The sequence below is a fragment of the Trichomonas vaginalis genome, chromosome V, assembly GCF_026262505.1.
Source record: "Trichomonas vaginalis G3 chromosome V, whole genome shotgun sequence".
In the NCBI taxonomy this organism is placed as follows: domain Eukaryota; phylum Parabasalia; order Trichomonadida; family Trichomonadidae; genus Trichomonas; species Trichomonas vaginalis.
Genome location: NC_067207.1, coordinates 18,013,865 through 18,038,964, shown reverse-complemented (window position 1 = coordinate 18,038,964; position 25,100 = coordinate 18,013,865). Strand labels below are relative to the sequence as shown.

The following is a 25,100-nucleotide window of genomic DNA, read 5'->3' as shown; positions in this document are numbered from 1 at the left end:
TATCTTAAAAACCTGAAGATGAGGAAAGATGACAAAGGAACTCTAAGTTTCAGTTTTACTTTAGTGGCAGCAGTTCCATCTGAACCAGAAAGGTTAACATAAACTCCTGGAACGTTAGGGTCAAGTCTTCTTATTTTCTCAATATTTGCATACTGGTCTGTTTGTTCTCTAGCTTGTGGTTGTACTGAGTTTCTCAAAGCGAACCATTCATAGTTTGCCCATGTTACTGTTTGAACTAAGTCAGAGTTAGAATATATCTTATATCCCATGAAAACTTCTGGAGCATATTGGTATCCGACATAGAAAATTCCATTGCAACCTTTCTTGTCAGACAACTTGGCAGAAGGTTTTATTTCAATGTCTTGTTCCACGTATAAGAATGAGTTGTCAATAGAAATAATATGAAACCTGTCGCAAGCAATATCTACTGTTGTTGAAGAACCTTCTCCAAACTCACCTACATTTCCATAAGAAACAGCAGTTGTATATTCGTAAGTTCCAGAACTATTTCTGACCTTCTAATGGCATTGTCGCATTCGTTATACCATTCGGAAACATTTCCATTCATAGCATCCAAAACTGTTGGCGTTATATTCTGAGCGGCGTACATTTCATATGAGTAAAAATATAGAATAGTTGGATTTATATGTCATAATAGAACCCACGTGGACCAAGCTTTACTTTCTTCCTGACTGAGTTTTTAACTCTTCTTTTTTCCTTCATTGCCCTCTGCTTGAAGTTGTTGCATCTTTGCATTATGTTCATCTAGTATGTTGCAAATTTTCCATGCCCTTTTTGCCTTTGGGCTCTGGTCGCCCATCTCAGGTAACCTATATCCTAGAAAGAGTTTGTCATAGTTTGTATTTGAGTCGTCGCTTATTGTTTGCATGACTCTGTCCTGAGTTTCCGGTTCAAGCTCTTCAAACAGTGCCTGTCCATATGGAATATGCTCGTTTCCAAATATATGTTTTTGTAGCCATTCTGGTTTTCTTTCCATGTTACCAACTATATCTTTTGTGAATGGGAAAGCTTTTACCCAATCTTTCAGTCTTGCGTCGTTTATTTCTGTAGTTGGTTTTATTTTTGTCAAGGAACATGTTTTTCAATACTAACATTTCATTTGGTACTGTCCATTTGAGTTTTCTTAAATATTCATCCCTTCTCAGTTCATCGTCTGCAAAGTAAGTTTTTATGACATTTTGTAAACTTTCGTTTGCAAGGTCATGTACAATAGGTTCTCTTCCTTCGCTCTCCCTAACTTTCTTTCTAAACTCTTCACCAAATATACCATCTCTATGGTTCTGTGTAGTTCTTTGAGATAAATGTTCTAGAACGTCAGGTGTTATATTTCCATCAGCCATGTTCATTTCATACTGGTCCAAAATATCTGCATGTTTCATATCTTTCAATGGCATTAAAGCCGCGCTTAAAATACCAGCTATATCTCGTTCACCATTCAATTCCATTGCGTCTACAACTTCTTGGAATTGTGGTTGTAAGTTTATGAACCACCTATCCGGATTAGCTTTATGACCCCATCTCATTGTAGTTCCATCGTCTGCAGAAACAAAAGTAGGTTTGTTTCCATCTTGGCTAGGTTCTGAATGAACTTTAAACAATGTTTCATTTCTATATGTTTTCTTGAAATTTAACCTTTTATCTTCACCGAGTTCATCCGAAGATTGAACGTTAAATGCTCGTAAGTAAAAAGGGTTGTTGTATTTGTGTACATTTTCTTTCAGTACTTTCATTCTATGCTGAATATTTTCATCTGGTGTTGGAGTCTTTTGTATGTCGGCAAACATTTTTCGATATTCTTCTACTATGTCAGCCGAATCTTTCTTAGACTCTTGAAAGATTCCATATTCACCTCATGCTCTTGTTGAGGGTCAAGATTTTTCGGCTGTTCCAAATCTTCATCTAGTTCTGTGAAGTTAGTTTCCAAAGGAGGGACTTGTTCGTTTCCTTCAGGCTCTTCTAGCTGTTGTTGCTGAACTATTTCTTCCATGTCTGGTTGTATCTGAACTTCTTCCTGTGGAGTTTCTTGTACCTCATCTGCTGGCATTTCATATATTCCGAGACCGTTTTCAACAATTTCCCTATCTACGTCATCCGCATTCATAAGCTTTTGTTCTTTCGTTCCGTCTCTATTTTTTACGCGTTTCATGACGAAAGTTGAATTGTCATTTAGCTCTGACATCAAATATCTCGGAGTAAATTCATCCATGTCATTTGGATGATATGCTATTAAATCATATCCCTTAGCGAGCTTGTATTTTCCAGGTTTGAGATTATATCCGTTTTGGTGCTGAGCCATAAAGCTAAATAGGTTCGGGTCAGTATTTCCATCCTTGAACTTTCTAATAGCTTCTTTATATCTGTCACTAAAGTCAACAGTATCTGGGAAACCACACTCTTCTTTAAGCATTTTTAAGAATTCTTGGTTTCCTTGTTCTCTACTTCTTTTATGTCCTTGTTCTGTTTGTGGTTGTTGTTGTGCAGGGTTTTGAACTGTTGGTTGTGGAGGTGGCTGTTGTGCTGGATTTTGAACTGTTGGTTGTTGTGTTGGGTTTGGTGCTGGTTGTGGAGGTGGTTGTTGTGTTGGATTTTGAACTGTTGGTTGTTGTGTTGGTTTTGGTGCATGCCTGTGTCTATGTCCATGTGACGATGTAAATGTTTTAGGTAGTCCTGGTGCAGGTGCTTCTCTTGGAGGGTTTGGTGGTATATAAGTTCCACCAGCTGGCACATATGTTCCATCTGCAGCATAATGTCCTACCTGACTTTTCGTTCTTAAGAAAGCATTTACTAGGTCTGTTTTGGTCTGTTGTAACTCTTTTTCTTGACTTTTCACAACAGTTGCTCTAACGGCGTCATAGGCACTTTGAACTGCCTGTCTCGTTGCTGCATCTGTTATTTTCGTCATATTTTGTGCTACTTCTTTTAACTCTTTGTCGAAACCTTCAGACTTCAGTTTCTTTCCAGATGAGAAGTCGTTCACTTGTTTCACCTTACTATGAAGAGCTTCGAAAGCGTTCTTAAAGTCAGCATTTGTTAAAGCTTCATTTGAACTATCTTCATCCGCTTGTATTTTTGTCCTTATTGACCCTATGAGTTGGGCTGCTTTAGCGTTGGCTTGGGCATCTAACCAGTCATTGTTAGCTTTTATATATTCTGCGCTTTCATTGCCTTTTGCATAGCCGCGTCGTTATTTTTACTTTCTTGTGCTAAGTTTTCATACTGTACGGTTTGGTTTTGCAACTGTAAAAGTTTTTCTGCCTTTACATTTGCTTCAACTTCTTTTTTATACTCATCGCTATCCATATATGTCTTCAGGGCTTTTTTTTATCTCTTCATCTTTCAGTATTTTATATTGAGTAGTATGGTTTTTCAAATTTATGACATCTTGTTCCATTTTTGCTACTTCTGCTGCTTTTTCTGACACTTTTTTCGCATATTCCTCTGTACTTAGTTCTTTCAGTTGTTCTCTTTCTTCTTTTTCTCTACGTTTAACTCATTGAGTTTCTTTGTGTGTCTGTCATATTCTAGTTTCTTTTCGTTTTCACTTATTTGCTTCTGTATGTCTATGTTTGACTTTTTGACATCTGTTATTTGATTTTTGAGTGAACTCAAATTCATTTGACTTTGAGGGTTATAGGCTGTTCCGTCTGCAGCTCCACCATAGCCTGCCATTTTCGCTAAAAGTGCCGCTCTTAAACCTCCACTCTGTGCACCAACAACTCGGTTTAAAAGCATAGGATTGCTTGACATTTGTTGCAACATAGTGGGGTCATTCAGCATTTGTTGTTGCAACTGTTGTTGTGGTGTTAGTCTTACTATTGGATGTTTCAATGCTCTCTTCCTCTTACGTATATTCTTACGTAGCTTACGTGGCATTTTAAGTGAAGTTAAAAAGCGGTTTTTGACAGATGTTTATATGACACTTTTTGTTCAGCACAAAAAACTACTCGGTCAAAGTGTTGTCAGTTTTGTAAAATAACGGTCCTATCTCCGTGCCTATGACGAAGAAATCATGACAAAACATTTACGAAGAAGTCTTGACAAAACATTTACGATGAAATCTTGACAAAACATTTACGATGAAATCTTGACAAAACATTTACGAAGAAGTCTTGACAAAACATTTACGATGAAATCATGACAAAACATTTACGATGAAATCATGACAAAACATTTACGAAGAAGTCTTGACAAAACATTTACGAAGAAGTCTTGACAAAACATTTACGATGAAAGCTTGACAAAACATTTACGAAGAAGTCTTGACAAAACATTTACGAAGAAGTCTTGACAAAACATTTACGAAGAAGTCTTGACAAAACATTTACGAAGAAGTCTTGACAAAACATTTACGAAGAAGTCTTGACAAAACATTTACGAAGAAGTCTTGACAAAACATTTACGAAGAAGTCTTGACAAAACATTTACGAAGAAGTCTTGACAAAACATTTACGATGAAATCATGACAAAACATTTACGAAGAAGTCTTGACAAAACATTTACGAAGAAGTCTTGACAAAACATGAAAACATATATAATTTGTGAAAAGCTCCTGGAAGCCCTCCGAATATAAGAACTTCATTTATGTGGGCTAGAAGGGGCGCAGCCCCTGGAAGACCACCCCAAGAAAAAAAAAAAAAACTTCATTATACTCATTCATCCTCAGGGCTAGAAGGCACGAAGTGCCTGGAAGCCCCACTACCTTTTTTTTTTTTTTTTTTAATACGAACCATCCGATCCCTCCCAAATTATACTTAATACTTTTTTTGTGAAATCTAATGCCATTTCACTCTTAAAATTAAATTTGAAAAAATTCTTATAGTATTGAAATGTGGTGATTTCATCAATAGAATTCCGTAATTCCAAACAACATTCAAAATACGTAATTTTCTTCCTATTTGAAATTTCAATTATTTCATCGATATTTAAAGTTGGAAGAGGCAATTTGAACACTAATTCGTTGCGTATATTACACTAGTCAAAAATACTTGATTTGATCATAGCTTCAATGCGGATATTATTCTCATTTGAATATTTCATTTCTCCACTTTGGCGAGTTATATAATTTATCTTGAATATAAGATTTAATTGCCTTTTGTACATGATTTTTTTTTTGCTTGGCGTAATTTATGAAGAATTTACAGAGTAATTGAATTTGGAACTGAGTAATTTCGTTTGAATTAAGCATATTAAGTAATTTCTCTTGAATGTTTTCAAGATCTTTATAAACTGTTCTAATTTGTCCTTGATAATCTGGTAAAAAATAAATTAATAGTTAGTATGGTTAAGTTGGGTACTGAGGCACTGCGCACCTCCGTACACCAACTTAACCTTAAATATTTACAAAACCGTTAACGTATATTTTTACAACACAAACGACAACACTAACTTAACCTTAAATATTTACAAAACCGCCAACCACTTCACCTCACTAATGTTTTCACAAACGACTTCACTACTGTAAAAATAAACGTTCTCACTATCGTTCTCACTAACAACTTCACTAATGTTCTCATAAATTTTCCTCAATATCTTCATCATCAGTGTTAACCCTATTGTAGTCATACTTGAAGCCATAAACTTTCTCTAACTTCTTAACGTACAATTTACATAACTTACCTTCGTCATCGTATGGTTTAATGATATAACTATTTCTATCTTTATAAACAGTCAATGAAAAGTCAACTGGTCTCGGATGTATTTGAAAGAACATGTTATGCTCAGGAAGGAAGAATAAATGTTTAAATGTATGTTTGTTATACTGTGGAATTCGAATGAGTTGCTTTTGTTCTGTCATTTACATCCAAATAAAAATTTTCAGTAAACTTAAAAATAAACTTAAAAATAAACTTAAAAATTAATGATATCACCACCCTCACACGTATGAAAACATAGCGCAAAAATAAATTTAGGTGAAGTGGTGACATCTCACCTCTTTTTTCACCTCTTTTTTCACCTCATGAATTCATTGCTTTATAACTCTCTTCCTTGGTTTCTTTTTAGTTGCTTTCTTCACGTCTGTCTCCAACTTGACTGTCTTTCTTCTTCGTCCGTAATGATACCAGTTACTTCCACCAGTCAATGGGTCAAATGGTCTTTCGTAAGGGTTTCCATACATTCCATAGGGACCATACGGAAGAACTGCTGGTGGAGGAAGAGTTCCATCGACTCTATTTAAATGCATTGTTTCACCTTTCATCTGGTCATTAAAGTCTTTTGCGTGTTTTGAAAACTCATCGTCCTTTCCTAAAGCATTTTCCGACTCAGTCGCAACCAAATTGGATGCTTTATTTATGAGCCCTATTTTATTTAATCTTAACTTCTTTGCAACCCAGCCTCCAATCTTTCCTTTATTTGCATCTAATGTCTTCGAAACCCTTCCTCCACTCATTTTATTTACTGCGTCATAAGCTCCAAGTGCTTTTGCTCCAAATGCTAATGCTTTTGTTCCCATTGCGCCTAAAGCTGCCCAAGCTACCATTTACACCATATTAAAATCATCTCTCTTCAATATTATCTCATAAAAGTTCTCGTTACTGGAGAAAGTCAATGAAACATAAACATTCTCACGGGCTTCGCCCTCACCGCTTTGCGGTCTATCTAACTTCTTTCTTATCTCATCTATTCGCTTCAAAATGTCTGAACAATTGCTAACATCTTCTACAACAGTTATTTCATCATGAATGACCTTCAAGAACAAGCTCATTTAATATGCAATTAAAATCATCTCAATAATGAGTCCATCCTTTCCATCTTTAGGTAGCACAACATCTTTCATTGAAGAAGGTTCGACAAGTCTTATGTTAAACTTACTGACAAAGTTTGTTATACTATAATGCTTCGGCGGCGAATACATGTAGTTTGAAAGACATAATATAGATTCTTCAGCAAATTCACTTATACTGGATTTTATAACAATGTTCTCACGAGACCAAATACCACCAATTGACAATCTTGTAAGCAATCCTGCTGAACCTTCAACTGTAAACATCGATGGTAACATTCCACGAAGGTCATCTATTGACATCGTTGAGTCACTGAATTTAAATATTTTCTTAAAGCAATCGTCATTATCTAACCATGCAATAGCTTTGAAGTTTTCATTCGAATATACATCTGCTTCATTAAATGTAAAACCTGACTTCTTTGCAGAGACGACTTTAAAATCTATTGAGTTTGTTTCAAAATTATATGCTATGGTAACTTCTGAAGGTAATGGATGCCCTTCCGCAGTAAGTTGTTCTCTCACTACCGTTTGAAGCTTTGTGTTAAAAACTTTCATGTCATCTCCTGTGTCTAGGTTCACATACACAGCAATGGGAAAACTATCTTGCTTCTTTGTTTCATCATTATACCTCAAAACATTAAAGTTCTTCAATAATATTGTCCTTCCTGCTGGAATACTTCGAACCTGTCTGATTTCAATAGCTTTCTCACCTCCTACATACTCTACCCAGTGTCTTGGATATTCATAAGTATACTGACTTTCTTGAATTTTGGTTGGTTTCATCATAACGTGTTCATAGTATATCTTTATACTCTTGTCAGTTAGACTCGGTGCTATGTTCTGAATATTTCTGACTTGCATTTTTAATGGAGATAAAATGAAGCATTTAATACATGACGTAGATGAAGACATGAATGAAACTACAGACAAACTTAACTCTTCTCTCATTCTTCCTTTCAGCAAAGATTATGAATTCTGTTCAAATGGCGTTTATTTCTATTGTGGAAAGATGGGGTCAGGTAAGACATTTAACCTCATTCGTCATATACTCATAACAGAGCGTTTAGGAAATGACTCATATTATGACCAAATCATTATATCAGCAACTTCAGACTCTATGGACTCAACAGCGAAAACATTTATGTCAAAAGTTCAAGCCTCTGTCGTTAAAGTTCCAGACAGTGAACTCATTGAATTTCTTCAACGTTACGTTCGACGTAAGAGGAAATATTATGCCATCGTTGAATTTATACAGTCAGGAATGCAAAAGACTTCAGAAGAGATGGAAAGAATTATTGACAAACACCACTTACGTCAGTACTCAGGAGTTTACGATATGAAACGACTGACAAACTACATTCTATCAAAACTTTCAAAATACCCCTTCAAAAAATATCCTTCAAACACTCTGCTCGTTTGCGACGACTTCGCTGGTAAAGGTTTAGTGTCAAAGCCTGACTCACCATTAGCTAACATCATTACTAAAGTCAGACATTACCACTTAACTGTAGCAATACTTATGCAAACATGGAGGTTTTTAGCTTTAAACATAAAACGTCTCATAACTGACTTCGTTATCTTTCAAGGTTTCTCACGTTATGATATTGAACTCATTTGGAAACAGTCAGGTATAACATTACCTTTTGAAGAAATTTGGGAAGCATATAAGTCTCTCATCTCTCCTCGTTCATACCTTGAGATTCATATCATGACTAATACCATTAAAGTCAAAAATATTCCATGGGAACGACCAACATTGTTTTAAAGTTTAACCTTCAATTGACTGATGGTAAACAAATTCCATGCATCTCTGTCGCCATTTCTGTTAATATTTTTGCTGTCATTCATATCATCCACTTCCCCATCCGTTAGCTTTTGAGGATATGCGTTAGAATAGCTGTTCTTAAATGAAGGCTTTTCACCTTTGAGAGCATAAACTCTATAACTTTCTGCATACTTTATGTTTGAACCTCCTGAGCCATCATTGACATAAATTTTTATAGGCTTCCACCCTTTGTTCATGTTCCTGCTTCTTCCCTTAGCTCTTTTGTTCAGTAGTTCTACATCTTTATACACAGCACCTGTCTCAGTGAATTCAACAATATTTTCATTCGTTAGCTTTACATTCAAACCCTTGTCGAGTATATTGTTCATTTCATACATATAAAAGGTTTTTATTCTATATGAAATGAGAAGCAAATCCATCTTAGCTGGTGCCGTTAATGTTCCAATTGAACCAACATCAAATGTTGACTCACGAACGACAAACAATATTGTCATAAAGAACTATAGTTCAGAGTGTTTGAAAGAAAAAGAACCAGAACTGAAATCCGTGAATTTAAACTCAGCTTCAAACGCTAACGCTACATCAGATGTTAAGTTAGAGTATCCACCACTGGACCAAATTCTTTCAAGAGAAGCCAACGACAACCCTTACACAAATGTTCAAACAAATCCTTCAGATAACGTAGACCATTACCTTCTTCAGTTATACCAAACAATTTTACTCAAAGACGATAAGAAGCTTTTGACAAATCTTATAAGCAAGAACCAAATAATTCTAACAAAGGAGGACCTTGAAAATGTTATATCACGAATAACAGGAAAGCAATGTGTCATTGACTATCTCGACCCTGAAATCGAATGCTGTGGTCAAACGCCACCATTCATGAAAATAGGTAACATCCGCATCATTGAAATACCAGGAACTACAGAGTTAGTTTAAGTATAAATATTCGAACGAGTATACAACTTTCAACAGAATATAAATTATGTTTGAAATATGTTTTAGTAAATTAAAGCAATTTGTAATATCTATCCAAAACTTCTTCAACAGTATCGAACTCATCTTCATAATGCAAACCTAATCTTATTGACTTGGTGCAGTTTTCACTAACACAATATAGCGCTTTGCGCTCGGCGCCTTTGACGCCTTTTTCTGTTCTCTTGACTGACATAACTAATTCATTTGTTTCATCAAACAGCAATAACCAAAGTTCATGACCTAATACATAACATTCATACTTATATTTTTAGCTCTGAGTTCTCTTGTAAGCTGTTGCATTTAATATTTTCTAAAAAGTCAACTTCAACAGTCATTCGCACTGGTGCCTTCAGTTCTACAGGCTCTCCTTGAAAGTCAACAAGTCTGAATTGCATGTCTTTCAAATTATGAGGACTAATGCGAACCCATTTACCTAAATGAGTTACTATGACAGGAACGTTTGGAATGAACATTGAATTGACTGCATAACAGAAGGATTTATATTCTACTGAACCTTTACTATTAACTCCTGAAATGCCTGTGACATTAGCTATTTTTGACTCAACGTATAAACAATTACCATAACATACGTATGGAACAGATTTCATCTCAATCGTTTTGTCAATACTTTTCAAAGGAAATGTCATATGGTATGCTCCCAGAAGCAATTGAACTCTATGACTCATTCGTGTTATCTTAAACTCCTTCGCATAACTGAACTTCAAAACTCCTGCAATAAGTTTAACATTCATTAAGTTTTCTTCGTTCTCCTTGTTTATTGTAGTATTTATGAGCGCATTTAACACTCCAGCTAATGTTTCCATCTTATATTCTACATTATTGTGAAATCTTATTTCATGCTTCTTTCCATCTATTTCAAGCTCCATGAAATCTGTTTCATCTGTTATAACGAATGAAGCGATAGTATTGAAGTCAACAACTCTGAATGCAAGTGGCTCATTCTGTAGACCTAAGTTTGTTTGTAGCTTTACTGTCCCGTATTCGTTTGGGTCTGTACTTTGCAAATAGAACAACATTTTATTCTCATTAAAATATGAGTATTGCTGCATATGCGTATGAAGCTGACAGAGCTAAACGTTTATATTTTGGTCAATACTCTCTCACACTTACTGACAAATATATTGTTATTTCTGATGGAAATACCGAGAAATACATAACATGGAAGGACTATGAAAAGTTTGACCCTATTTAACTCCATGTACAATGCCATTCATTGTAAATGGTGAAGTTGTCATGAAGAACGACACAACAGTATATAAGTCTGTTCATGAAGCGTTAGAATATATGTTGAATTATAATCCCGAAAGATTTGACCCAAGCACTACGTCATGTACAATGCCTTTTATTAAGGATGGTGAAATCGTAAGAGTTCCGGATTCAACGGTTTACACAGCTGTTCAAAACAGTTTACAAAACATTTTAGCGAATATCTTTAATTCAGAAACTACAGAAATAAAATTACCATATATAACAGATGCTAAAGAAATTAAATCAAAACGACAACATTATTTACGTCACTTAATGATTTAATGACTTATATCATTAATATTCCTGCACCAACTACAGCATTTGATCCAAACTCGACGGTTTGCAGTGTACCTTTCATAAAGGACAGTTCATTAATTGTTTTAAGGGATTCAACAGTTAATGAATCATTAAAGGCGTCATTAATGAAAATCATTGATTTTAACTCATTCACGAATACATATAATTCATTCATTAATGTTTCATATGCTTCTAAAGAAGGTGAGCCAAAAACTATCGATAAAGCGGTGTATGAAATAAAAGCATCAACGACGAAATTGAATTCGTTAACTTTTGACGGTGATAGTTTCGTTAATGACATAACATCGGGGAAAACAATTTTAACGAAAGAATATTTAAAATCTCATGTTAGTGAGTTCGTTGAAATTGAAAAAGAAGGTGGAATTAAGTTCGATCCACTGAATTTCATTTTCAGCTTAGCGAATGCGGGTGTTAGTTTCGCTGAATGGACAACTATACAGAGTGAAATAAATGCAATATGGACGTTTTTGGGGTCAAAAGCGGGAATGGGTGAGCTTGTAAATGCTGCAAGAACATTAGGTGAAACAGGAAATTTTTGTAGATGGTTTTAAAAGACTTGTTTCAAATGTTTTAACAAACACAAAGAAATTATTTAGATATACCATACATAACGGACGGATTTTCGAACAGGTAGCAACAAACCCTCCGGTTATGGCTGCGTTGATGATGGTTAGAGATATAAAACCACGTAACGACGGGAACGAAGAACATGAACAACAGAGCCCAACGGGCTCAGAGCCACATAGTGGCGAGGATACTGGTCGGGTTATTCAAGACATTAAAAACGTGTATCCTGAAGTTATTGATTTATTTAGAGGAGTTAATGATTCAATTTCAAAACATTCTATAACCCTCGATGAAGAGAATAAATTAACAGATTATATATTCGTCATTATTGCAGAATTAATGAAGAGAATAAATGAAAAAGGAATTGGTGATATCATTAATGTCAGCGATGTAATGATGAAAAGAAATTTTGACTCATTATTTACAAACCGAAAACAGAATATAGTCTTTATGACGTAATTACCGAATTAATGAAAAAGATTAATGATAATAAGAGTTCTAGCGGAAGAGTTGAATTAGAAGTGAATGATGTTAATGAGAAATTAGCCGAAAAAGCAGATAAAAACCATGTTCATTATATAACTTCAGACGAACAGATTATAACGGACTACCATGGATATTTAAACGAAGTGATGAAGTGAAGACAAAAAATGTTAATGAAAGAAGATATAAATACATTCGTGCTAAAGGTTATGACATAAGCTGTACTGTACAGTATGATGTAGCTAAAGCACCAGAAGCATTTGGTTATAACGATGAAATTTATGCCTCTACTTTCAATGTTAATGGTGTATTAGTTGAACCAAGATTTACTTTGAGAGTTAAGTCAAAAATAACGTTTGAAGATGCTATTAAAAGTAAAGCTGACAAAGTTGAACTTGACGCAACGAACAAAGTTTTGAAATCTCATAAACACAACATCTCCGATATAAATGAACTTCAAACTTCTTTAGACAGTAAAGCAGACAAGAACCATACACATAAATCCTTCACTACTGTTAGAGCAGACGACATAATATTGAACTTTGACCTTGGTTCAAGTGCACCATTAGTAAATCCAAGTACAAGCGTAAAAGATACACTAAACTCCTTAAATAACAAATGTATGAATATCGAAGGTCATGTCAGAAACTTTGAAGCACATGAACTACCAGCAATGTTAGACAGTAAAGCCGACAAAACTTATGTGGATACAGAACTAACAAAGAAATTTTCGAAACCAGATACAATGACATTTACAACAGAAATTATAAATGGTGAACCAGCAACTCCATTTGAATTTGTTAGAGGTCTTCAACCAGATACTTTTGAATTTTTCTTGGATAATTCTATTGAACTAACATTACATTATAAAAGTGGAACAAATGCAACATTTCATCCGGGAGATACATTCCAAATGGTATTTAATGACATAAGTTCTTTAGAATATGTTTATAGAGTTATGAGCATATATGATTTAATATATCCTATAGGAGCTGTTTATACGTCTATGAATCCAATAAATCCAAACACTTTATTTGGTGGTAGATGGTATGAAATAGTTGACAGTTTTCCATTCTACACTAATACGCAGTCAATGAAGATGGGAGGTTCAAAGAAAATAGGTATTGAAAACCTTCCTTCACATATGCATAGGTTCAGTGGAAGAACATCTGTGGAAGGAAACCATTCACATTCAATAACAAAAAGAGGTTATACAAATCTTGCAGCGGGTTCGGATAGACAGGGAATGAACAGATATGATATCACAACTGACCCCAAAGATGTTAGCACAGGTATTTTCTGTGGAACTGCAGGAAATCATACACATGTTGTAGCTGGTATTACAGACCCAGCAGGTAATGGAAAAGATTATATGCCTCCTTATATAACAATGCACGCTTGGATACGAGTTGGTTAAAATCTTTATTTTTACATAAATGAGCTTGAAAGAAGTATTCGAACAACATCCATGGAGGTCATTTAAGAAGTTCAATGAAGCTGCAAAGAGTTCGGGATTTACTAACAGAGCTGAAGTGAAAAGGTTCTTTGACAAAATTTGTACATCAAACAAAAATAATCCTTACGACTACTTTTTACCAATTTACTCCAACACTCCTGACGCATACCAATTTGACACTCTCATTCAAAGCAGAAAAGGAGGTCATAAACCATTCCTCATCTTCATAAATGTTAACACTCGTAAAGCATATGCATATATAATGAAAAATAAAGGAACTCATGAAGTGTTAAGAGTTTTACAAAAGTTTGTAGCAGAACATAACCCAAGTATTTTAACATCAGACCAAGACAGTGCATACCTCAGCAATGAAATCACAGAATTTCTCATTAAGCATAACATAACTCACTACACTACTGAAGACCATAACCATAACATACTCGGTATCATTAACCGCTTCATAAGGACTCTCAGAGATTTAAACCAAGAGCGAGACTTTACCGAAGAAACAATGAAACATTTTCTCGAAGTATATAATTCCTCAACACATTCTACAACAGGACATACACCAAATTCAATGACACAACAACAAGAAGAAAAGTATATACAAAAGAAACGAAGCCAAACACAAAATATCAGAAATTCAAAACAATTTACCCTCATTCCTGGTACAAAAGTTCGTGTAGTTCTTGACGACAAACCATTGACAAAGAAACGTTTAAGGTTAAGTCGAAATTATTATATCGTAGACTCTACGCAAGGTAATGGATATCTTATAAAAGCTGCTGACGACTCCATAGCATTTTACCCTCGACATAAATTAGTCGAAAGTAGTAATGGCAAACTTGCTGAAACCATTGACGAAGCAAAGCGAGGAGTGGTTATTGAAATACTTGACTACAACATAAACGATGACACTTATAAAGTAAGATATGAAGGAGGCGTTGAAGATGTTATACCATCTAAGAACTTGAGAGAATCTAAACCAACTCATCTGGGACCATTAGAGCGGGAGTACTGGAAAGATAAAAACATGCCAGAAAGAATAAGAAAATTCTTCTAAACTTTTTCGTTGGATGTAAATCAGACATGAATAAGAACAGTCATGTATTATTAATGGTACCATTTATTTTGTCATAAATTTACACCAAAAATATATTTTAGGTGAAGAGACCCAAAGGGTCAGAGCCGCAAAGCGGCTAGGTGAGATGTCACCTCTTTTTTCACCTCTTTTTTCACCTCTTGAATTTTCGTGAATTTTCACAAAAGACCAAAAATAAAGTTAGTTTTATTTTTATTTATTTTTTTTATTTTGTATGTAAGAACAGAAATGTCAATCGAAGCAAAAACATTCACGAACAAATCTAATGGTGAAACATTCACAAAAGGCACTTATAACGGTATTGAAGTCTTACGTAGAGACAAGGATGGTTACATTAATGCAACAAAGATGGCAAGAGAAGCGAGAAGGTTAAACCATTTAAACAGATTTCTCAATAGTGCTAAAATGCAGGAAATTCTTGAGTTTTGGTTGAAAGAATACGGTCGAGCCAAAAGTGGCTCAACCTCAAAACAAGCATTTTATGAGCTTACTAAGGGCGTTATGAATGAATTCAAAGGTATTTACATACATGCTGACCTCGTTCATTTTGTTGCTGAATGGTGCTCTGTAAAGTATGCATTTTATGTCAAAGATATTATGGACTCCATAGACAAGAAAGTTCATGAGAAGTTAGATGAAGAAGAACTCGAAGATACAGTGGAGAATGCTAAACCTTTGTTCGAAGAAGAAGTTGGAAAAATGTGTGAAAAACAATTAGAACATGAACGTGAGATATATTATGGTTATAGAGATTCTCCATACGAACTAGACCAATGGGAACAAGAAGATTTAAAGAGAGAATTTAGAGAATATGAACTCGCTAAGATAGCATTTGAAGCTGCAGAAAAGAAGTTAAAAGTTTGGGGTCGTTTTGTACAAAAATATTGTGAGTAAATGAACTCATGGGCTTCGCCCTTGCCGCTAGCGGCTTATTTTTATTGAATTCAGTAAAAATAATGTTTAGGTGAAGAGACCCAAAGGGTCAGAGCCGCAAAGCGGCTAGGTGAGATGTCACCTCTTTTTTCACCTGTTTTCTCACCCTCGTGACTTTGTCATAACTTCTTCGTAAATGCTTTGTCATAACTTCTTCGTAAATGAGTGTAAATGACCAAAAATATATTATAGGTGAAGAGACCCAAAGGGTCTTGAATTTTCATGAATTTCCTTAAGATAGAAAAATAACGTTAGTTTTATTTTTATTTATTTTTTTATTTTGTATGTAAAGATATGATTTCAACAATCGGCACAACAACAATTCAAGCCGCGAACGGCGGGACTCTGTCCACAACAACTTCACCAAACTCGTTAGTCATGAATCCTACGTCAATGTTGGTAGAAATGAAAAGCTTCATTCCTTCTTCATTTACTTTCGAAACAGAAATCCAGAAGATAAAGCAAGAACTTTTAACAAGTAATTTAGACTGTAGTGCGAAAGATGAAACAAATGAACAGTATCTTTATGAAATGCAGGACATTATTGACCATTTACCCAAATTGCCTGAAATCCAACAACAAAAACTAACCATTCCCGAATTTGACGAAATAGAAGTCAAAGCAACTGACTCAGTAGAAATAAAGAAGTTCATACGAAAGGTAAATTATGAATTCCTTGGTTTTCATTGCAACCATAAGGTTATGGACAAAGATTGCGACATGGTATATAAGAATATTTCTGACATATATAAATCTGAAGAATTTAAGACCTACGACAACTTTGTTTCGTTAGTTGCAGAATGTGTATGGCAGATAAGAGATAAAGATAGAAGAGGTAAGGTATGGAATGAACAAATAAGACCCGCTATGTTTGAGTTAAAGAAAACCATTGACGCCTTGGTTGTTTTAGCAGGTAAGGTTTCAGAATATAACGCAAAAATGAACCCGCAATGTTCTAAATGTAAAGCAGCAATGAGGAAATATAACTACTCCGTCAAAGAGATAGAAAGAATGCGAAACGACTATGCAGACTTAAAGAAAGAAGCAGAAAAGCCAGCAGAAGATAAAATGAACATGTTAGAATTTCTTAATAAAAATTATCCAACAGCAGAAGATTTCCTTCTATCTGACGTCAAGAAGAAGTATAAAGAAACTTTCGGCATTGTTAAAACATTCGATGTACTGACAGAAGAAATAGAAGCTACGAAATTGTTTAGAATTTCAAATATACATCGTACAATTCATGTGAAACGCTTGTGAAAAAAGAGGTGAGAAAACAGGTGAGAAAAGAGGTGACATCTCACCTAGCCGCTTTGCGGCTCTGACCCTTTGGGTCTCTTCACCTAAACATTATTTTTGGTCATTTACACTCATTTACGAAGAAGTTATGACAAAGCATTTACGATGAAATCTTGACAAGGCATTTACGAAGAAGTTATGACAAAGCATTTACGAAGAAGTTATGACAAAAGCATTTACGATGAAATCATGACAAAGCATTTACGAAGAAGTTATGACAAAGTCACGAGGGTGAAAAAAGAGGTGAGAAAACAGGTGACATCTCACCTAGCCGCTTTGCGGCTCTGACCCTTTGGGTCTCTTCACCTAAATTATGGGCTTCGCCCTTGCCGCTAGCGGCTTATTTTTGGTCAAAGCTTCCACGAGAGAAAAGATTCCTCATTCGCTAAGGATTCCAAAAATGAAAAAATCATTGATTTCGGCTGAGAAAAAACAGCAAAACCCTTCTTCCACGGGAACAAAGAAATAAAGAAGAAATAAAGTAAATTTTTTATTTATTCCCGTGGAAGATAGAGCACTTTTATGATACTTTTTATTCACGACAAACAAGACAAATAAAGAAAATAAGAAAATACGGCGCTGTCGCGGTTCGAACCACAGACCTTGACCCCTCCATAACACCACCTTAGACCACTGTGCTACGTAGCCTGTCGACATAAGATTTTATAAATTGCATATTTGACGTAAATTTATTTCCATCTGGCTTCCCACTGCATAAGATATTCATACGTGTTTGAAGTAGATGAGATAGATAAAGCTATAAAATTATTTGACGAAGTTGCTGAAAAATACATGTAAAGCGTTTATTTTTGGTCTTTTGTGAAAGTCAGGAAATAACGCTAATTTTATTTTTATTTATTTTTTTATCCTGTATGTAAGAACAGAAATGTCAACATCAGAGAACACAACAACTGCTATCGTTCATGAAGCCATAAATGAAGAATACGAGTACATACAATATAACAAACAGTTACGTCTCATTCGTTCAGTCAAAGATGACATGTACCAAATGCAAAGTATAATGAATGCTCTTCGTTCTACAAAGCAAGCATATCATTGGTTTGAAAACCAACAGGCAAAAGAACTTTTAGAAGAATTTCCTCATATGATTGCTTCCCTCGGAAAACCGAGGGAAGAGATTCCGTACGAAAATCGCAAGAATTTGGCACCTGGTTTGAAAGGTTATTATGTTCATAGACTTTTAGTAAATGCTGTAGCAATGTGGGCTTCACCTCGTTATGCTTGTTATATTTTCATGATGTTAGATGAACTATATAAAGCAGAACGCGAACAGATGGAAAAGAAACTTCAAGCAAAAGATGAAGTCATTGAATCCAAAGACAAAAGCATACAGAAAAGAATACCACGTTCAGTACCAAAAGGAAAGGAAAAGAGTTATAAGTATATGATTTACGCTGAAGAGATGGAAAATGAAGAAGACAGAGATATGGTTATGTTGCATTTAGTCAGAAGAAACAACAAAAGCTTTTACGACCTTGCTAAGATTTACAAATCTGACAGAAACTGGTTCTATCGTGAAAACTTACCGATTTCAATGACACCGAATGAGCAAATAAAGGAAATTGTCAAAAATACTCTTCCTCAAACACACTATGACATCAAAGGTTGCACAATACTTACCTTCAAAGAAGACTTAACATTGTTAAAGGAAAAAATAACAGAATATTTCGATAACTTCAAAGAGGAAGAATGAAGTCACGACAACATTAACGAAGAGAGAATGAGGTGAGAAAACAGACCCAAAGGGTCAGAGCCGCAAAGCGGCTAGGTGATATCTCACCTCTTCACCAAAAATATATTTTTGCTTAAATAGCTTCAGGGTCAATTTCTTCAACCATTTCACTTTCTTCGTCAATGTCAATTGAAGCTTCTTCAACCTTTGGTAAGAACTTTTGTATAACATCTTTGTTCGTTATTGTCTTCAGAGATGAAGGATAATATTTCACAGATGTTTCACCCTTCTTATATTCTTTCTGTTCGGAAAGATTCATAGCAATACTGAAGAAGTCAACGTTAGAGTTCTTTATGACAGTATAGTGTGTATCTTTGACATTCACGAAGAAACCCTTTTGTTTCAAAACTACTGCTAACTCTTGTGAAGTATAACGTTTGCGGTCAATGACGATAGCTAATGGTCTGACATACTGACCAAACTTAGATTCTTTCACAAACTTCTTGTTAAAGATAACATTAACGTTTGAAGCATTATTGAACTCATTCTTGATGGCATTAGCGAGAGCATTGTATGAAAAGAACTTGCAATCTTGCATGTGTTTCATTAAAATAAAAATATTAAATTATTTTGAAAAATAACTTAAAAAAAATCTAATCTAATTTTTTCAAAAAATATTTTTTTATTTCCTACTAAAGATGTATCGGAAGTTGTCTAAGTTAGAACACTCGGAAATAAAACAACTTCTTACAGAAGCTAATATAGATGTTGCAAAGCATTACGCAACAAACAAAAAAGCACTCGCTGACTTCATTAAAGACTACAATGGTGCAATAAGTTATGATAGAATTCATGAGTTCATAAAGCCGCAACGCGGCGAGGACGAAGTCCATGCAAGAGCATTTCCTTTAAATGACATTGCTATTGACTTATATCATAGACGTTCAATACCACATGAAGTAAGAAGAGAAATGTTTGACATAACAAATGCAAACGTTGGTGAAACAAGAAGAAGAGACGACACACTGAAACAACAGAGAAGAGAGATGTTTAAAAGTGCTATAGAACAAGTTCGCAAAGCTAACGATGTCATTCGTTCCATTGACGACAAACCAAAAGAAGGTGAGAGATGGTTAAAGAAAGATGAAGAGAATAGGAAGAGAAATGTGAAGTCAGGCAATAGACTCATTGACTTTAACATCGAAGCTTTAGATGAACCAAACAGAGACTATTTACACAAACATTTTGGTAAGGTTTTCATGAGACTCTTAGAGAAATTAAAATAAACTCCCAACAGAGATGGATGGTATGTTATAAACTTGGTGGAAAGTATGAATGTTCTACGTTAAACCTCAATAATATTGGAACATTACTAATCAGCTCTTGAAGGAGAACTTTATATCAGAGATAGAAGCAAATGCTGCAGGTATTGTTGAAATGCACTATGACTTCTTCTTGACAAACATAAAGAATCTTACTGAAATAAAGATGTATGATTTAACAGAATATGAAGGCTTAACGATGTCAGATGTAAAGAAAGGCAAACCAAAAAAGAGACCATATAGAGATGAAAGCACACTGACAAATGACCAGAAAGCCATTTTGGAAGCTCTTAAGCAAACAGGAAACCCAGCACTTATAGAAAGCTTTTGGAAAGATAATGGTGAAAAGAAGTTTTATAAGAAGAGAAGCGGTCAGTTCTGGAAGTATCTTTGCACATTACCTATAAATCTTGAACGCTACCAAATCTTCAATGAACTGAACAAAAGAACTGCAACACTTATGACAGAGGACAATTGTTTCGTTTATGCTTGCATTCAGGCTGGAGTAAATGAAGAAACTATTGACCACATGAGAGAAGTCATTCGTGTTAGAGACTTTCCTCAAAGTAAAGTACAAGAAATTTCCGATTCAACAGGTATAGCATTTAATGTTACCATTGGTTATTTAATGACTCAAGACATAATGAAATAAAGAGATATATACCAAAAGAATGCGAAACTGTTAGAACTATTGACTTACTTCTTGTTGAAGACCACTACATGCTAAATGAAAGATTACCAATGACAACATACTTCATTCGAAACTATATAGAAATCTTGAAGGAGTGTGGTGGAATGAACATTGAGAAACAGATGAAGATTTATACAAAGAGAGAAGAAAATATGTAGTTCGTTATGATAGAACAACACCGCTATGGGATGTTATGAAAACATTGTGGGAGTGCAAATATTTCGAACCTATTTCTTATGGAGAACTTTTCACATATACGACTGACTTATATAAACAGAACCTTGCACCATTTAAAGATTTGACATATGCTCCAAAGTATTGTGTACAACTGAAGAAGAAAGCAGAGTCAAAAGAAGTAAATAAAGCTAAATGTAAATTCATTCCTGAGCACGTTTTCTTTGCTGACTTTGAGTGTAGTACGGATGGCTTTCATAAAGCTTTTAACATCTGTTATGACAGTGAAGATGGTTCAGTGAGTGAAAGCATTTGGGGTCAAAACTGTGCAACAGAATTTTTTGGAAAGACTTCCTGACAAGAGTTTAATATATTTTCACAACCTCAGTTATGACATAAACTTCATCTTAAGACACATGACAGAAGTGAAAGGAACTCCCATCATTAAAGGTTCACGAACAATGCAAATAACTGGTTTATATAAAGGACGGGCAATTATTATAAAAGACTCTTACAGTGTTATAAATAAGAAGCTTAAACTATTTCCTGCTATGTTTAACTTACAAACAGGACCGAAAGAAGTATTTCCATATAACTACTACAGCAGTGTTTTGTTAGCAAATGACAACAGAACTGGTGTCATTTCTGAAGCATGTAAGTTTATCCATGATGCAGATACATTTATGAAACAAATAGATTCCATCAAAGGTTGCAGAATAGATGAAAACCACTTCGACTTAGAAAAATATAGCACGTTTTACTGCAAACAAGATGTAAGAATTTTAAGAGAAGGTTTTGTAAAGTTCCGCAATGACTTATTGAAAGAGTTTGATTTAAACGTTTATGACTACGTTAGTATTTGTTCTATTGCTAACAAATTGTTTGAGAACAGAGTATACTTCCCGAATGGAAATCTTTATGACCTCTCAAATAAACCAAGAGAATTTATTTCGAGATGCATTCAAGGTGGAAGATGTATGTTGTCAGATAACATGAAACAAAAGAGCAAAAAGAAACTCATTGCTGACTTCGACACTGTTTCATTATATCCTTCAGCTATAGCAAGACTTTATACTTTAGAAGGATTCCAAAAGTATTGAAGGAAGAAATGTTAAGCACAGAGTATCTCATGAGACATTTATTCGATGATGACCAAAAGGAACCCATTGGTGAAAAGTTTATGTCTGGCTTCTTTGTTCTCATTAAGATAACAGAGATTGGTATACCCAGACACTTTCATTTAATAGTTTGCGACCCTGAACTAAATCCAGAACTTAACGTTCCAAGAAGTTCAAACACTTGCTGTCTCATGTATGTTGACCATATAACATTACAAGACCTCATAAAATATCAATGTGTCAAATGTGAAGTGTTGCAAGGATACTATTACGATGGAAACAGAGATATGAGAATAAGAGATGAAGTAAAGAAGTTGTTTGAGTTAAGGTTAAAGTATAAGAAAGAAGGAAACCCCTTACAAGAAATTATAAAACTCATTCTGAACAGCATTTATGGCAAAACTATTCTATCTCCTATTGAGTCAAAAATAACCATAGTAAATGACAAAGATGCTATAAGATATGCTATAAGAAATTACAACCATATAGTGAAGTTCGAAGGTTTGGATGGTTCAGATAAAACTATTTTCAAGCTAACGAAAAGCATTTGCAGACACTTTAACTTCTGTCCACTTGGTGTTAATATTCTGTCTATGTCAAAACGTATTATGAATGAAGTATTCTGTACTGCAGAGGACATGGGTCTTCAAATCTTTTACCAGGATACCGACAGTATGCACTTATATAATGAAGACATCCCAAAGCTTGCAGCAGAGTTTAAGAAGAGATATGGTCGCGAACTTATAGGAAAGAACCTTGGTCAATTTCATAGCGACTTTGCAGAAATAACACCTGGAAAACAAAGTTTAGCTTATAAAAGTATTTTCTGTGGAAAGAAGACCTACATAGACTTACTCACTAACGATTTAAATGAAGTTGCATTTCACTGCAGAATGAAAGGCGTGAAGCAAGATGTTATTGCTTTAACCGCTAATGAAATGTTTCCTGAAGCTATACAATGCTATTACAATGAAGATAAGAACATTCACATACCTGTTGGAACATATGACAAAGACTCTGAGTTCAGTTTAATGAAACTTTACAAAGCACTTTATGATGGTCAAGAGATTGCATTCGACTTATGTAAGTCATGTCAACCTTGCTTTGCTGAAAAGTTCAACTTTTCAATAACGACTAAAACAAGCTTTATTCGTAAGTTGAAGTTCTGAGGTCATGGGCTTCGCCCTTGCCGCTAGCGGCTTATTTTTGTCAGCAATGAGGTCATGAATGAGGTCATGATGAGGTCATGAATGAGGTCATTCGTGATAAAAATAAAGCTAGCGTAGATTTTACAATACTGCGATGGTAGAGTTTAAGAGTTGTGCTTCAATGTAGAGACAGTCCTTATCTGGAGGCAAGAACACTGGACATTTATGGTCATGAGTGGAGAACATGTCTATCCAAAACTCACGATTGAAGCCAGTTAATTTATAGTATTTAGGGTTAGGAAGTGGTGAAGTTCTTGTATGACCAATGAACTCATTTTCAACGCCTTTGGCTTATTGAATAAATATTGCTTGCTTTCTATCCCAAATGCCAGGTGTTACAATCTTTGAAAATTCATTTTTCCTCGGAAGCATTGCATCATAATTGAAAACATTCTTAAAATCATCACTTGGTTCGGAGATTTGAAACTTATACGTAATGGATTTTTTTTCTTTTAGCGACTTCATTGAATGGTGAGAATACAATGAATTGACAGTCATGAGTTCCATCTTCATTTTCATTAAATTCATAATGAAAGTCTATAAGTTGTGGCTGACTACCTTCTTCCTTCAGTTGTGCAAGAAACTCACGTAAAGGCTGTAAAGTTTGTACTTCAATGTTGAACTTTTTCTCGAACATCTCATTAAATGAAATCATACATTGCAACAATGTTGTATCGTCTTTAAAGTATTTGTATATGTGAATGTTTTGGGCGCTTAAAGACTGTTCGTCATTTTCTATCTCGACTTGAAGTATAAAGTCAACCTTTCTGAAAGCACGTGTTATATACATAGATGTTATGCCAATGTACTTCTCTTCATTTATGTTCACAATCCAGTCTGTTGGAAACTTAAACGTTACTCTGTTCCCCTTTATTTTGACGTCAGGGTTTTCACTACTGAACGCAACAGATAAAGGTATTTGTCTATACATTTAATTCGGATAAAAATAAACCATTTACTCTTTCTTTGCTTCAGCTTCTTTAGCTTTTGCTTCAGCTTCTTCTCTAGCTTTCTTTGCCAGCAAACGTGGGTTCTTTTGTCTTCCAGCAGCTAATGCAGCAAGTTGTTTTTCACTAAGTTTTCTCTTTGGTCTCTCTGGCTTTTGTTCTTGTTTTTGTTCCTTCAGTTCGGATAAAATTTGTTCGCGAATTTCTTTCTTCAATGCTTCAACATCTATGACACCTTGGGTCTTGTCCGTAGGGCTTGTCTGAGTCATTTGACTGCAGATAAAAAACAAAATTAAAACTTTAACCGATGTAAAATGAGCTTGTCAAAATCAGAGCGAGAGTCTATTATATTAAATGACGCCAGAGGAATACAACATCCTTTCTATTACGTAAGTCAGAGTAAAGATGGTAAAATATACGTAAGAAAAAGAAAGGTTCCATTAGCGAATGCAGAAAGCGACAACATTAAGGTGCATGGCAAGGGTGAAGTCCACGAAGCCCATATAAAACCTTCTGTTCAAACTGAAAAGTCAATAGAACCAGAAGAAAAGAAGCCAGATGTACTTTCAATAACGAACCAAGAGCTTATTGCAAAGTTCGTGAATTTCATTGAAAACAAACCGAGTCAAAGAACCCTGACCCACCAGTGAAAGAAGTTGAGACAAAAGAGAATGTACAGTTCATTGAAAATGTCAAGAAACAACTTCCACCACGAATACCAAGAAGAAGAGTGAGAATAATGAAGTAAATAGATATTTTTATCTGAAGTAAATACATGCAGAACGAACAGCTAAACGAATTTACTCCAGCAGAGCATATTCATCAGATTCGCTCATATTTCGATATCATAGACAATGCAGTTCAAATTGGTGACACTAATAGAAAATATTCTGACGCAAAGATTCCATCACAACCTGGAACTGCTAAAGATAACACATGGGTAACATTCAATCTCTCACCTCCTGGTGAAAATATGTTGGACCTTTACAATACATTCATTACGTATAAAAT

The 25,100-nt window shown here is 34.8% G+C and overlaps 9 protein-coding genes and 5 pseudogenes across 14 annotated transcripts, besides 2 other annotated features; 8 read left to right on the top strand and 6 right to left on the bottom strand.

The window, feature by feature from the left end:
* Positions 1-4,009: part of a mobile genetic element that runs on past the window's edge.
* On the bottom strand, positions 1,731-3,195 carry TVAGG3_0357720 (annotated as a pseudogene). Its single transcript has one exon. A coding segment is annotated over exon 1 (1,465 nt).
* TVAGG3_0357710 lies at positions 3,203-3,894 on the bottom strand (annotated as a pseudogene). Its single transcript has one exon. A coding segment is annotated over exon 1 (692 nt).
* Positions 4,010-5,291: 1,282 nt separating the features above from the next.
* Positions 5,292-25,100: part of a mobile genetic element that runs on past the window's edge.
* On the bottom strand, positions 5,984-6,409 carry TVAGG3_0357690 (protein of unknown function, DUF4107 family; the record flags this gene model as incomplete). The annotated part of the gene is made up of 1 exon (XM_051231358.1): positions 5,984-6,409. One exon carries the CDS (start codon positions 6,407-6,409, stop codon positions 5,984-5,986), a length of 426 nt encoding a protein of 141 aa, XP_051101088.1.
* On the bottom strand, positions 6,725-7,300 carry TVAGG3_0357680 (uncharacterized protein; the record flags this gene model as incomplete). The annotated part of the gene is made up of 1 exon (XM_051231357.1): positions 6,725-7,300. One exon carries the CDS (start codon positions 7,298-7,300, stop codon positions 6,725-6,727), a length of 576 nt encoding a protein of 191 aa, XP_051101087.1.
* Positions 7,656-8,190, top strand: TVAGG3_0357670 (uncharacterized protein; the record flags this gene model as incomplete). Its single annotated transcript, XM_051231356.1, has 1 exon — positions 7,656-8,190. A coding segment is annotated over one exon (535 nt), but the record flags the coding sequence as incomplete, so codon positions are not given.
* Positions 12,134-13,428, top strand: TVAGG3_0357660 (annotated as a pseudogene). The gene has a single exon. A coding segment is annotated over exon 1 (1,295 nt).
* TVAGG3_0357650 (integrase core domain containing protein family) lies at positions 14,114-14,665 on the top strand (the record flags this gene model as incomplete). The annotated part of the gene is made up of 1 exon (XM_051231355.1): positions 14,114-14,665. One exon carries the CDS (start codon positions 14,114-14,116, stop codon positions 14,663-14,665), a length of 552 nt encoding a protein of 183 aa, XP_051101085.1.
* On the top strand, positions 14,933-15,598 carry TVAGG3_0357640 (uncharacterized protein; the record flags this gene model as incomplete). Its single annotated transcript, XM_051231354.1, has 1 exon — positions 14,933-15,598. The coding sequence occupies one exon, from the start codon at positions 14,933-14,935 to the stop codon at positions 15,596-15,598; it is 666 nt and encodes a 221-aa protein (XP_051101084.1).
* TVAGG3_0357630 (organellar and viral DNA polymerase type B) lies at positions 16,340-16,897 on the top strand (the record flags this gene model as incomplete). The annotated part of the gene is made up of 1 exon (XM_051231353.1): positions 16,340-16,897. One exon carries the CDS (start codon positions 16,340-16,342, stop codon positions 16,895-16,897), a length of 558 nt encoding a protein of 185 aa, XP_051101083.1.
* Positions 18,202-18,650, top strand: TVAGG3_0357620 (annotated as a pseudogene). The gene has a single exon. A coding segment is annotated over exon 1 (449 nt).
* On the bottom strand, positions 18,763-19,236 carry TVAGG3_0357610 (uncharacterized protein; the record flags this gene model as incomplete). The annotated part of the gene is made up of 1 exon (XM_051231352.1): positions 18,763-19,236. One exon carries the CDS (start codon positions 19,234-19,236, stop codon positions 18,763-18,765), a length of 474 nt encoding a protein of 157 aa, XP_051101082.1.
* TVAGG3_0357600 (organellar and viral DNA polymerase type B) lies at positions 22,543-23,103 on the top strand (the record flags this gene model as incomplete). The annotated part of the gene is made up of 1 exon (XM_051231351.1): positions 22,543-23,103. One exon carries the CDS (start codon positions 22,543-22,545, stop codon positions 23,101-23,103), a length of 561 nt encoding a protein of 186 aa, XP_051101081.1.
* Positions 24,098-24,358, bottom strand: TVAGG3_0357590 (uncharacterized protein; the record flags this gene model as incomplete). Its single annotated transcript, XM_051231350.1, has 1 exon — positions 24,098-24,358. The coding sequence occupies one exon, from the start codon at positions 24,356-24,358 to the stop codon at positions 24,098-24,100; it is 261 nt and encodes an 86-aa protein (XP_051101080.1).
* Positions 24,404-24,767, top strand: TVAGG3_0357580 (annotated as a pseudogene). Its single transcript has one exon. A coding segment is annotated over exon 1 (364 nt).